Consider the following 13,543-nt stretch of genomic DNA (forward strand, 5'->3'; position numbering starts at 1 on the left):
GAACCGCCAAACTCACTTTTCTTTTAGACTCTAACGTACATATATTGTAAACTTGCACTCGCTCTCTGTTACTTCTAAATATACACTCAATTCCTTTTTTTCTGAATTCTCCGTTCTTGATCTATTACTCAAAGAAGGCGTGTGCCTTTGGCACATGAGGACGTACATCTACAGACAAGTGGGCATTGAATCCTCGGTGGGATGGTACCTAGAGACGCATCTGCTCAGCAAGGTACCACTCGTCCTGGTAGATGAGAGTTCGGCATGGGACGACTTGTGGCGATTGCATAAAGTTCCGGGTACGCAAAGCACCGTGCCATTCAAGGCATTCATTTACACCTGCAAAGCGCTAACCACGATGCCAGCCCAAACACGCGAACCGATCTGGGCTGCGCTTGCGTAACCCACGCATCTGCGTCTGAGCGACCGCTTAGCGGCAGACGAGCTGCGCGCTTTAGCATAAATAAAGTAAAATAGGAAAACCATGCACGTTGGTCTCGTAAAAAAATAAATAATACAAAACAAGTTAAGCATCAATATGCGGCGTAGCACAACGATTTCTTTTGTGTTATTTCTTATTTTTATTGCTTCATTTGTAGTATCAAAAAGGCAGTTAGAAAAAAAAAACTAGCAATAGGGGTCTAGGTGCCAGAACCATCAGTTTATTAGGGGGTACGCCGTAGTGGGAGACTATAGAATGATTTAGACAACCGGGGTCGACCACGTGCACAGGTGTTTCTGCATTTCGTCCAATCTAAACGCGGCCGGCGTGGGCGGGATCTGATCCCGCGACCTACTGCTTAGCAGCCCAATACCATAACCACTAAGCAACCATGGCGGACAAGGCCGTTTGTAGTAGCTTAGTCTAATTCTCATTCTGTTTGTGTGAAGTTTTTATTCGCAACGCAGCTCCTAATTACTTCTTTCTTTAACATATCTCAGGCAAAGTTGCGTAACAAAGTTTAACAAAGGAGAAATTATTTCTTAGCGCAAGTCAAGTGAGGAATCGGGCTCGGGGTCTTAGTATCATAAAAACTTCGTTGGACCCAAAACAGGTTGTGCGCTCATCGGCGCCTTCACACTAAAAAGGACTACTGAGGCGGGTGTCTTACCGGAAGGGTAAGAGACTAACGTGAACGTGTAAACTATGGCCTCCAAATTCCAATTCGCCCCTTACGGCGCAAATGTCGAGTGAAAGGCAGCGGAAAGTTTGGCTTGCTAGCGAAGATCCACAAAGCTAGAGAGCTCTTCTCGATCAAGTACAGCGAACAGCAGACGCAGAGAGCAACTGTACATTGGTCTGAGGGACCCACCGACCGCCGGAAACGCCTAACATAAAGAGAGTTTATGCTATTACTGAGGAGAGTGTTGATTGATCTTTGGGCACAGAAGTAGCAGAAAATGCTACAATGATGACGAAAATTGTAAGAGGAGAGGTGCCGTTTTACATACACGATAGTGGCGATAAGTATTCCGTTGTAATTACAGAATGACGATGAGTATACTGCTAAGTTTTAAGGGGATGACGATTGAAAGGCTTCTAGGTGTCATATACGCGTTAGGTACTTTATGGAAAAGAAAAAAAAAACAAGCTTGCGGGAACAAAGAGTGACTGGTGAAACAAGATGAAAATGACAATATTAAAATCTGATTTATTTCCTGAAAAAGCGTGCGTATAAACATGAGGGAAAGACACATTATTTCTGGCGCATTTCAGTATTTGCAAAATCAGATGGATGTTTCCATTCCTTGTTTTTCTTCTTTGAGTCTCTTGCTAGTCTGCGTTATGATTATTTTAGCGTGACAAGGAAGAATTGGTTGTACTTCCAATTTGGCGACTCTCAATGAAGGTTTCTAAGAAGGGCGTCGGGCCGATGACTTGCCATTGCATGGGCTTAGACGTGTCTGGCTCTCTTTTTAGGCAAGGATCTTGCAACAACAGGATGAGCAAACTGAAAATAAAAAAGTGCCTTCGTCAGAAAAAAAAAAGAATAATGTAAAGTACAAGTTCAGATCTGACTGGGAGAGATGAGAGATGAGTAAGCCTCTATAATGACTTTCTGAAACAGCGAAGTGTAAGATTAAACTACAAAATATATGTTAACCTAATTCCTGCGCATTTCCGCCACCAACACTTGCTTTTGTTAATTAGTCTAACATTTCAGAAAATCATTATTGGCGTCACATGACTAAATAGAGCAAAGGTATTGACCACATGGTTTGAACAGGAAGGCGTCTGCTTGGTTCCAACGTCAAGAGAAAATTAGGACGTTGACTGGTTCACCGCGACCGAATAATGCGGACGACTAATTGCTTGTGTCATAAGGCAGTTAAGGAAGTTAAGGAAGTTTTCTCTTCGCGGCAATGAAGCTGTTAAGAAGACAACTGTCGACTGACTCCTAATCCGAGGCGCCATTTTATTCCTGAGCTTGGCAGTTTCACCCCGTCTTATGCAGCCATCTTCATAATAGCTTGGCTAACTAGCGGAGAGTTTCCACTTTCCTGCGTGGGCGGAAAGGGGGTGGCGCTTAGGCATGACGAGCTTTTGCCGCTCTCTGCAAAACACTTTGTGATGTATTCAAATCTAGTGCAGCACAGTAATTGGGAACAACCCTGATGTAGAAAAACACTCCCTATACATTGCCACATAGTAGTGACTGCGAATAACACAGTAGCAAGAACCATGTATCTGAAAACTAACTCTTTGTTTGGCGAACTTGTGCCCCTAAAAGCAATTGACATTCAAAGCACGACGATAGCGGAGAGCACAGTCGGCGAAGGTTGAAAGTCTTATTTTTGCGGGTCAAGTGCGTCGCCTTCTGTAAACGACTCGTTGTGCGTTGTAGCGTAATCGCCGGTGCTCGTATACCTTCCAGAAAGTAAAACATTATTCACGTCGCGCATACACCGTGATCAGACACAAGGCTCAGCGAGAACATACTCAACAGATAGAAACAAATATAACATTTGAGGAAGTTCCAAAACATGTGGGCACGTCTTGCGCAAAGTAATAAGTGTGACCTGTTAGCGGGTGAAATGCGGTCCCCGAAAACAAGGATGAACAAGTACACGTGGCAATTTATTTATTTATATATATATATATTGTTACGTAGGAAGACGCAGACGAAAAGCTATGTACAAATATATTTACAAGGAAAATACGCTGCGCTTGGCCAAGAGGCAACAGCCCGCGCTAGCTTCTAATCGTCGTCGTCGTCTTCACACTGCTGGCCTTTCGTGATCGCGCATATTGTGCCGTAGCACTACCCCCGGCTGCAAAAGCGCCGTCCCGGAGCGACTAAAGATCGGACTCGGAAGCAGTGTAGTAGGCCTTGAGCCTACTGACGTGTACGACATCACTAGATGCCACAGGAGAGGACGAGGTTGAGGCCACAGGAGCAATTTCGTAAGTCACAGGCGTCACCTGGCGCAGCACGCGGTAGGGCCCTGTGTATCGCGAAAGGAGCTTCTCTGAAAGTCCGACGTGACGAGAGGGCGACCACAGGAGCACGAGCGCACCAGGTGAAAACTGTACGTCACGATGGCGGGCGTTGTACTGACACTGCTGAGTGGTCTGTGAGGCCGTCAGTCGAGCACGGGCAAGCTGGCGTGCATGGTCAGCGAGGGCGATGGCGTCGCGCGCATACTCGCTTGTTGAGACCGCAGCAGGAGGAAGTGCCGTGTCTAGGGGCAAGGTAGGTTCGCGACCGTACAGTAGACAAAAGGGAGAAAATCCGGCGGTGTCGTGCCGGGAAGAATTGTACGCAAATGTTACGTAAGGAAGGGCAATGTCCCAGTCGTGGTGGTCCTTGGAAACGTACTTGGCCAGCATATCGGTAAGAGTACGGTTTAACCGCTCTGTCAGGCCATTGGTTTGAGGATGGTATGAAGTAGTCAGTTTGTGTTGAATGGAGCAGGAACGCACAATGTCAGCGATAACTTTCGAGAGGAAGTTTCGACCACGGTCAGTAAGCAGCTGTCGCGGGGCGCCATGAAGCAAGATAATGTCACGCAAGAGAAAGTCCGCGACGTCAGTGGCGCAGCTGGTAGGGAGAGCCCGAGTGATAGCGTATCGGGTGGCGTAATCAGTCGCGACGGCTACCCATTTGTTCCCAGAAGATGACGTGGGAAAGGGACCGAGCAGGTCTAATCCAACACGAAAGAACGGTTCCACAGGGACGGTGATCGGCTGGAGATGACCGGCAGGTAGCACCTGAGGTGTCTTCCGACGCTGGCAGGGATCACAGGCAGCAACATAGCGTCGAACGGAGCGAGCGAGACCAGGCCAATAGAAGCGGCGGCGGACGCGGTCGTACGTGCGGGTTACCCCAAGATGTCCTGAAGTGGGTGCGTCATGCATCTCAAAGAGCACAGTCTGTCGTAGCTGTTTTGGCACGACAAGAAGAAGGTCAGAGCCGTCAGGGAGGAAGTTCCTTCGATACAGAATGCCACCCTGGAGGACATATCGGCGAACGGATGCGTCGGTAGGTGTAGAGCGCAGACGCTCGATAAGTGCTCGCAGCGATAGGTCTCGGTACTGCTCATCGGCGATGTTACCGAAGGCAGAGACAGAGAAAATGCCGTTGGCGCTACTACTGTCGGCGTCGTCAGGCTCGTCGACCGGGTAGCGAGACAGGCAGTCAGCGTCCTTGTGTAGTCGGCCAGATTTATAGGTGACAGTATACGAATATTCTTGGAGGCGTAAGGCCCAGCGACCAAGTCTTCCTGTAGGATCTTTCAGTGAGCATAACCAGCAAAGCGCGTGATGGTCTGTGACAACGGAAAAGGATCGGCCATATAAGTATGGGCGGAATTTCGCAACCGCCCAAACTAGGGCCAGACACTCACGCTCAGTGATGGAATAGTTGCGCTCCGCGGGTGAGAGGAGCCTGCTGGCGTAAGCGATAACACGGTCGTGGCCACGCTGGCGTTGTGCCAGTACTGCTCCAATTCCGTGACCGCTGGCATCAGTACGGACTTCGGTAGGCGCAGAAGGATCGAAATGGGCCAAAACGGGAGGCGTTGTGAGAATGTCGATTAGATGAGAGAATGCAGAGGCCTCGTTATCGCCCCACTGGAAAGGAGCGTCTTTTTTCAAAAGGTCGGTTAGTGGTCGTGCTATGGCGGCGAAATTTCTCACGAAACGGCGGAAGTACGAACAAAGGCCGATGAAGCTGCGCACATCCTTGACACACTTCGGAACAGGGAAGTGCGTAACAGCATGGATCTTGCCTGGGTCCGGTTGCACTCCGTTCGCGTCAACGAGATGTCCAAGGACGGTAATCTGGCGGCGGCCGAATTGGCACTTCGATGCGTTGAGTTGCAGACCGGCTCGCCGAAAAACGTCCAGGACTGCTGAGAGGCGCTCGAGGTGCGTAGCGAACGTTGGGGAGAATACGATAACGTCGTCCAAGTAGCACAGGCACGTGGACCATTTGAAACCGTGAAGAAGGGAGTCCATCATGCGTTCAAAAGTGGCAGGGGCGTTACATAGACCGAATTGCATCACTTTGAATTGATAAAGACCGTCGGGTGTGACAAAAGCAGTCTTCTCGCGGTCGAGATCGTCCACGGCAATCTGCCAGTAGCCGGAGCGAAGGTTAATAGAAGAGAAATAGCGAGCACCGTGGAGGCAGTCAAGGGCGTCATCAATCCGAGGTAGGGGATACACGTCCTTTTTGGTAACCCTGTTAAGGTGCCGATAATCCACGCAAAAGCGCCATGAGCCATCCTTCTTTTTGACCAGTACTACAGGTGACGCCCATGGACTATATGATGGTTCAATAATGTTCTTGGCAAGCATTTTGCGAACTTCTGCGTGAATAACTTGACGCTCAGCTGGTGACACTCGATACGGGCGGCGATGAATAGGAGGGGCATCGCCGGTATTAATGCGATGTTTGACAGCTGTAGTTTGGGCTAAAGGACGATCGTTAAAGTCAAAAATATCGTGGTAGGAAAACAGAACGCGGTGGAGTTCACGAGCGTGCTCGGAGGGCAAGTCGGGGGCAATCATTTTCCGTAAGTCAGCGATGGTACAATTTGCCGACTGCGATGGTAGAGGAGTATCGGATGAAGTGTCGTCTACTGCAATGGATGCTACTGAGTGATCCTCGAATGAACAAAGCTGGGCGAAAGACATCCCACGTGGCAGCACTTGTGTCGTCAAGCCAAAGTTGACCACTGGCAGGCAGACGCAATTCGCCGTAATAGATAAAACTGTATGGGGTACTGTGATCCCATGTGTAAGGAGGACGTCTTGCATAGGAGCCGCGATGTAGTGACCGTCGGGGACTGGTGGGGATGACACTAGGTCAACGTAGGTCAGTGCCGAAGGTGGCAAGCGAACGAAGTCGGCGGAACTGAGGCGACTGGGGTGTGGTTCAGCAGGATCCAGAACAGGCAGGTCAAGGCGGAGAGTACTGGCGGAACAATCGATGAGAGCAGAATGTGCGGAAAGGAAGTCTAAGCCGAGGATGATGTCGTGGGGACAGTGGGCGATGACTGTGAATAGCACGATTGTTGAGCGATCGGCGAAGGAGACGCGGGCGGTACACATACCAATTACGGGGGCTGTTCCGCCATCGGCGACACGGACAACAGGCGTCGTGGCGGGCGTGATAATTTTCTTGAGCCGGTTACGAAGGTCAGCGCTCATTACGGACAAATGCGCCCCAGTGTCTATGAGAGCAGACACAGAAACACCGTCGACTTGCACGTCAAGAAGGTTCAGATGAGTGGGCAAAGTCAGTAGAGGATTTGGCGGCGTAGGGAGCAATGCAGCGTCACCTCGAGGCGCTGCATCGTCTAGTTTTCCGGCTGGGAGCGGCGTCCGAAGGGAGTCGGCGAATAGGAGCGACGGGGCTGGGGAGAGCGAGATTGTCGTCGTTGGGGCGAAGGCGAACGAGAATAGGGGCGGTTCGTTGCAGGAGAATCAGTGGCGGCATTATCGGAGCGTGCGGCATAGGGACGAGAAGGGCCACCTGAGGGGCGAGAGTAGGCAGTATAAGTAGGCCGGCTCGGGGAACTCCAGCGACTACGACAGTGCCGAGAAATGTGCCCGATTCGATGGCAGTGGAAACAAATAGGCTTGTCGTCAGCAGTGCGCCATTCAGATGGGTTGCGGAAACGTGGTGGGTAAGAAGATGCGGGACGGGGCGAAATCGAAGAAGCCGGGCGGGTATTAGGGCGATGGGCCGAGCAGATGGTGTGAAGACCCATGTTTTCAAACTCCTGGCGGACAACTGCCTGGATCAGTGAGACCGTGACTGCAGATGTGTTGGTGGGACTGGAGTCGAAGGCAGCCGGATAGGCGGCCTCGATCTCACGCCGGACGATCCTGGTAACATCGGCAGTGTTGTTGGGACGAGGAGCGTCGGCACAGGAAGATGTCGCTGGGGTGTTGGGCAGACGGGCAAACTGCTGGTCAATACGTCGGCTTTTGGCGAGTTCCAGGCGGCGGCACTCTCTTATAACAGCATCCACCGTCGCTACGTTGTTGCAAACGAGCAAGTTGAAGGCGTCATCGGCAATGCCTTTGAGGATGTGGGAAACCTTGTCTGACTCAGTCATGTGGGTGTCAACTTTGCGGCACAGAGCCAAGACGTCCTGAATGTACGTGACATAGGGCTCTGTTGACGTCTGCACACGGCCGGAAAGCGCCTTCTGCGCGGCAAGTTGTTGACCGTAGGGGTTGCCGAACAAGTCTCGAAGCTGTGTCTTAAGTGAATCCCAACTGGTGAGCTCATCTTCGTGCGTGCGATACCAAACTCGAGGTGTGCCACCGAGGTAAAAGACTACGTTGGCGAGCATAATAGTAGGGTCCCACCGGTTATTGCGGCTGACATGTTCATACAGGCTGATCCAGTCATCGACGTCTTCCCCATCTTGGCCCGAGAATACGCCAGGATCACGGGGAGCGGGGAGAGTGATGTAGGTCGTCGAAGTGGCAGCAGGTGTCGGAGCCGGCGGAGTCGGGTTGTCGTCGCCGGGAGCCATGAAGGAAGGCTCGACGTACCGTCCACTGCGAAGCTCCGTGACGAGGTACAGGGAACGTCCACCTCCACCAGATATGTTACGTAGGAAGACGCAGACGAAAAGCTATGTACAAATATATTTACAAGGAAAATACGCTGCGCTTGGCCAAGAGGCAACAGCCCGCGCTCGCTTCTAATCGTCGTCGTCGTCTTCACACTGCTGGCCTTTCGTGATCGCGCATATTGTGCCGTAGCAATATATATATATATATATATATATATATAACTCTATTCTCCACTCAGCATAAACTTCCTTGACGTCTCGGTATCTCTGTGCAATGGTAACCTAACGACAAATCTTTACAGAAAGCCCACTGACCGACAGCGATATCTGCATTTCAAAAGCAGCCATGTCAAACATTGTAAAACGAGCATTCCCTACAGCCAAGCTGTCCGGTTCAAAAGAATTGGTTCGGACGACATTGAATTCACTCGCAACTGTAACCAGCTTCGTAACGCACTAATCGCACAGAAATACCCTTCGCAAATAATTGACGATGCCCTTAAACGGGCCGACTGTCTCGACCGAAAGGAATTGATCTGCACGGACAAGCGATCGGCGCCTATTTCACGAACTAATCTTATCCTAACACACTCTGCATCTATTCCTAACGTGTCGCACATTCTTAGGAAGCACTATAACTTACTGACACAGAGCGACCGTCTTAAAAATATTTTCACGGAATCACCAAGAGTGGTCTATCGCCGCTCTAGAAACCTGCGTGACCTAGTAACCTCTTCCAAGACTAAAGCGGTTACTCTTGCTGGTTGTCATCCCTGCAATAAGCCCCGTTGCAAAATTTGCACACATATGACCACGTCAAAGACTGCTAGAAGCACAGCATCCAATTTTTCTATTAAAATCAACGGCGACTTCACATGCGACAGTACTAACATCATCTACCTGCTTGAATGTTCAGTATGCCAGATGCAGTATATCGGTCAGACCGAAACATCTTTTCGTATCAGATTCAACAACCACAAAGCACACGTTAACAGCTTGCCGCACCTTCCATTATCTAAACATGTTCGACTGCCAGGCCATACGTTTGACAACATCAAAGTAACAGTAATACAATCAGGTTTCAAATCACACCATGATCGAGAAGTAAGGGAATCCTTTCTCATTCATAAATTTAACACTGTTTCATCTGGTATCAACGAAAGCGTAGGGAAAATGTCGTGCCTTTCTGTCATATCTTGATGTGTTTGTTCTTGTACAGCATTGACAAATCATGCCAAATCAATTTGTTGCAAGTTTTGCCATGTCGCACTTGATGTCATTCTGTAACTTCATGTATAATCATCGTGATATCATAATGATTTGTCATACATATTATTTATCGTGCTTGAGTTATACATTCTGCTGCAATTTTTCTGTTTTTTTTTTCTGTTATTTGCAAGTGTACACGTGCATGCACTGCTGATTATGCCCACGTGCATATGCCTATAAAAGCGGGTGCGTACTTGTATCTGTTTATTCTGACGAAGGCCGTGCCACGGCCGAAACGTTAAACCATTAAAGATGCAGTTTTCGTAAGTGTGCTCCGTTTTTTCAACTACCTATGCACCGGACCCACGGAACTTTTCCTTGTATTATATATATATATATATATATATATACCCAAATGTAAATTCAAAGGGAGTGGCTGCTCATGGAATGGAAAGAGTTGGGTGAGACCGGCAGTAAGCAATGCCGAACATTGCCATGACGCACAGAAGCCACACACTTGCCAACAGTGTTTGAAAGGCTTCTAAAACATTAAGGCAAAGTTAGCAAGGGACAACCGCGGTGCCTAGCAGTTACCAACAGGAGGGTACTTATTGCGTTATGAAGTTCCGTCTTGCACTTTAAGGCTTGAAAGCTACTGCCATAAGTTGCTGTTGGGAGGCAGTACCAAACCAGTGAGCCGATCGATATGCGCGCGACAGTAAGGCTCTGCACGCAGGAGCCAGAGGAGGTCAGAATGCAAAATAAAATTCACTGAGGAGACCAGCTGCTCTGGGCTACTGGGCATATACTTTGTCACTAGGCGAGATGGTAGCACAGGGACCGGAGATGCAAAAGGCAGTAGACTAAACGACCGCGGCAAGCGGAACAAAGCGTCGACATCTCGATGGCGTCTGCCAGACTGACTCGGAACAAAGACGTCATACTGTTGCCAACGTATCACGCAACGGCCGTGATGTCCTTGTTATTTTTTCAGAGATGACAACCGAGATAGACCATGATGGTCAGTCACGATTGGCAAATGGCACTCGTAAAGATAGGAGAAAGGTTTTGAACTGTCCAGACATTAGCGAGGCATTCTTGTTCTGTGGTGGAGTAGTTTCTCGGCTAGAGATGGTGTACGCACGGTTCGCATACGCGACGACTTGCTTTTCGGACCCACGATTCCGCTGGAGAAAGAGAACGTTATTTCTCGGTCAACTGGAACCAATGTGTGCGATAGTGGAGGCGGTCGGATCAAAGTGGTGTTGCTCTGGTCCTGACGTGAGGCATTGCTTTAGGTGTTAGAAGAATGAAGTAGAAGGGGGGCTGTCACAGTCACCTGATCAGACAAAAGGTGAAAAAAATCATGAGCCATTCCACTCCGTGAGCGTAGATGAAGAGCGAACCTGTTTAGCATACGACACAAAGGTGAGAAAGAATATTGAACATAGCTACGGACTCATTTACCGTGATGGTATACACTTTCGCGTGGATGACGGAACCACGACCCCCGAGGAGCCGGAGGAAACTAGACACGCGTGACGTTTCGATGGGGCCACCACCACGAAAGAGCGGAAGGAAAGGAAAGGAGACACGCAAGCGCTTGGAACGCCGACAAAGAGAGGACGGTGAGAACGTAGACGTGGCCGACACGGTCAGAGTATAGTATCTCTTCTGATCAGCTTAATATGTGATACGGGTTATATTTGGACCAAAGATTTCAAACCTATTTTTGCCAATTGGCGTTGCGCTTGAAGCCTGCTTCACCTCCGCCGCCGGTTGGCCCAGTATTGCACTGTCTTCTGGATCGGCCCACGGTTTTTGTTTTACGGGAATCGATCCACTGAATACTTGCCATAAACACCTACGCTATAACAATCAAATTGTCGGGTTTTACATACCGAAACTGTAATATGATTATGAGGCACGCAGTAGTGGGGGACGCTGAGTTATCTTTGGCCACCCTGGATTGTGTAACGTGCACCCAATGCACGGTAGACGGGTGTTTTTGCACTTCGTCCCCATCGAAAGCTGGCCGCTAAGGCCGGGCTTTCACTAGCCTTCGGTGTGAGCAGCGCATCATCATTACCACTGCGCCCCCACGGCAAGCAAAAACGACTGCCCAGGTGAGTGGCTTATGAAGAGGAGCTGCTGTGGTAACAAAGTCGTAGAGAAATCGATGAAAGTAGGACGCGAATGCAAGAAACTACTTAGGTATTCGAGAGTGATTAGGCGGATAAATTGAAACACAGCAGCAGCAACATTGTCATGATCCGGCTAAATGCCATTTCTATTAACGGCGGCGTGCAATAATTCCACGCCTTTTATGGCAAATCTCTACTTCTTACTATTCTACTGAAAGGCAGCCTTATAAAGCCTGTTCCAGGGCTGGGCAACACGCGGCAGATCTCCATGAAACACTGCTTTCTGCAGCTGACGGTGGACGGCGACACCAGTTTATGCTTATGACACCAGTTGCGCGTATCCCCATAAGCGCAGGTAAATTTCCCCTTTTTTCTTAAAAACGAAGCAACGAACTGCCCCAAGGGTTAAACTAAACAATCTCGACGCGAAAATGCGATTGTTATGCGAAATTAGAACAAGAACAGTGCTGCGGTGAGCCCAAAATATTTTTTTTGAACAAGCGCAGCGAAATATCTCTTCTCTTCCCTGCTGAGGGCGCAAACGACCGCGGATCAAGGCGTCACGTGCACAACGTATCACACTTCTTTCTCCGGCCACTGCGTGGGACTCTGGAAACACCGGAGTATATCTGCAGGCGATTGAGTAGAGCACGTCTGCTTCGCTTGTTGGTCGTTTTGCAGCCGAGCTGATAGCGCGTCGCTCGCATCTCAGTAAGATGTGCTTTTCTAAACGCGAGATCTACGCCGTTCCCTGCGATTCCTCCGCGTGTTAACTCTGAGCGGAGTGTAAGGGGTGCCCAACCAAAAACTGTATGTTCGCTTCGATGGTGCTTGCGTGCAAAACGTTAAGTAGAAAAGATTAAATGCTTTGAGCCACGTGGTGGGAACGGGTCTGCTCCTGCATTCACTATACCGTTACTTGAATAAATTGCATTTGTTTTAAGCCGAGTTACAGCGGACCAGTAAAATGTGCTGATGTTCCCGAGGGCTTGCGATGGGCCTTCACTTATTTTAGGGCATTTCTGCCACCAGTCACAGAATTATGTGGTGAAGTGTGTGGTAAGCACACCTGAAATATTTTATTGTAGCCGGAGATGTTGTGCTGGTGGCAGCACTCATGAAACTATAGCATGCCCACTGTTGCATGACACGACACAGTCGTTAACATGCCGCACATTTACGGTAATGTACACAGACAAGATACGAAAACACGCTCAAGCAAGCAAAGCTAGGGCTATACTCTGGACATCGCGAATTGCAAGCATGGCTCAGCCACGAGGCGTACAATATCGCGCTGATGCCGCGCTTTGCTTTCGTAACGTGCCGAAATTTTGCGTTTTGCTTATAGAAACTCTACGGAAGACAATAAACCTACCGGCCTTGGTGAAGCACACCAGTTTTCCTTCTCAGTAAAAAAAAATAAAGCAGCTAGCTCAAAGCGCACGATTATGTCGCTAAAAGCGTCTCTCGCTTACGTCGTCCGCTTGACATGAAAACTGTTTACAGCGCGAACACATGCAACCACAAAGTATAAGGGACAGGACACAAGCGCTGATGACAGCGCTTGTGTTTACGCGAGTTTACGCGAGCAACCAGCGCTAATGAGCGCGCCATAGAGAAAGATAGTCAACAAGAGCGAACACACGGCAAAAACTGAGAACAAGTCACGCTGCAGTGTTCACAGCAGCTGTTAGCTGCGGGAGCATCGTAAAAAAAAAAAAAAAAAAAGAGGAATGTGAAATGAGGTTAACAGGCAATCTTTTAGTTTGTTTTATTCTTTCCAACTGAATGTAATGAGTTAGGCGTATGACAGCAGTTATAGAGACACGTAAATGACATGCCAGCTGCAGGCGCAAGACAGGCGACCGAACCGAGCGGGAGGCCAGCGGCTCATGTGAGCGTTCTAACTGCTCGGCGTCCTCTTTGATTTTTTACATAGCTCTGCGTTTTGGGATTCTCGTGTATATTTGCTGTCCCGTTGCACTACGACATGACACTCCGGTAGGATTTGACCACCAGGCAAGGTGAGAAATATTGATTGGCTGTTCGCGCATCATTTCAAGCAATCTAGGCGTAAGGAGCGCTGGTCGCACAGTTCCGCTAACTTTGAAGCAGTTAGCGAAAAATCCATGGTGCATGATAGTTGGGAC

General features: G+C 49.2%; 1 protein-coding gene and 1 pseudogene across 1 annotated transcript in view; one reads left to right on the forward strand and one right to left on the reverse strand.

Moving 5' to 3' along the window:
- Positions 1-1,613: 1,613 nt before the first annotated feature.
- LOC126534428 (uncharacterized) overlaps positions 1,614-13,543 on the reverse strand; it is a 44,561-nt gene continuing 32,631 nt past the window's right edge. The window contains exon 6 of the mRNA XM_050181704.3: positions 1,614-1,952. Within this exon, the coding sequence (XP_050037661.3) occupies positions 1,796-1,952 (157 nt within the window). The 3' untranslated portion in view covers positions 1,614-1,795. The remainder of the gene's footprint in view (positions 1,953-13,543) is intronic.
- On the forward strand, positions 10,890-11,070 carry LOC140219645 (U2 spliceosomal RNA; annotated as a pseudogene).

This window comes from Dermacentor andersoni, chromosome 7 (assembly GCF_023375885.2).
Source record: "Dermacentor andersoni chromosome 7, qqDerAnde1_hic_scaffold, whole genome shotgun sequence".
In the NCBI taxonomy this organism is placed as follows: domain Eukaryota; kingdom Metazoa; phylum Arthropoda; class Arachnida; order Ixodida; family Ixodidae; genus Dermacentor; species Dermacentor andersoni.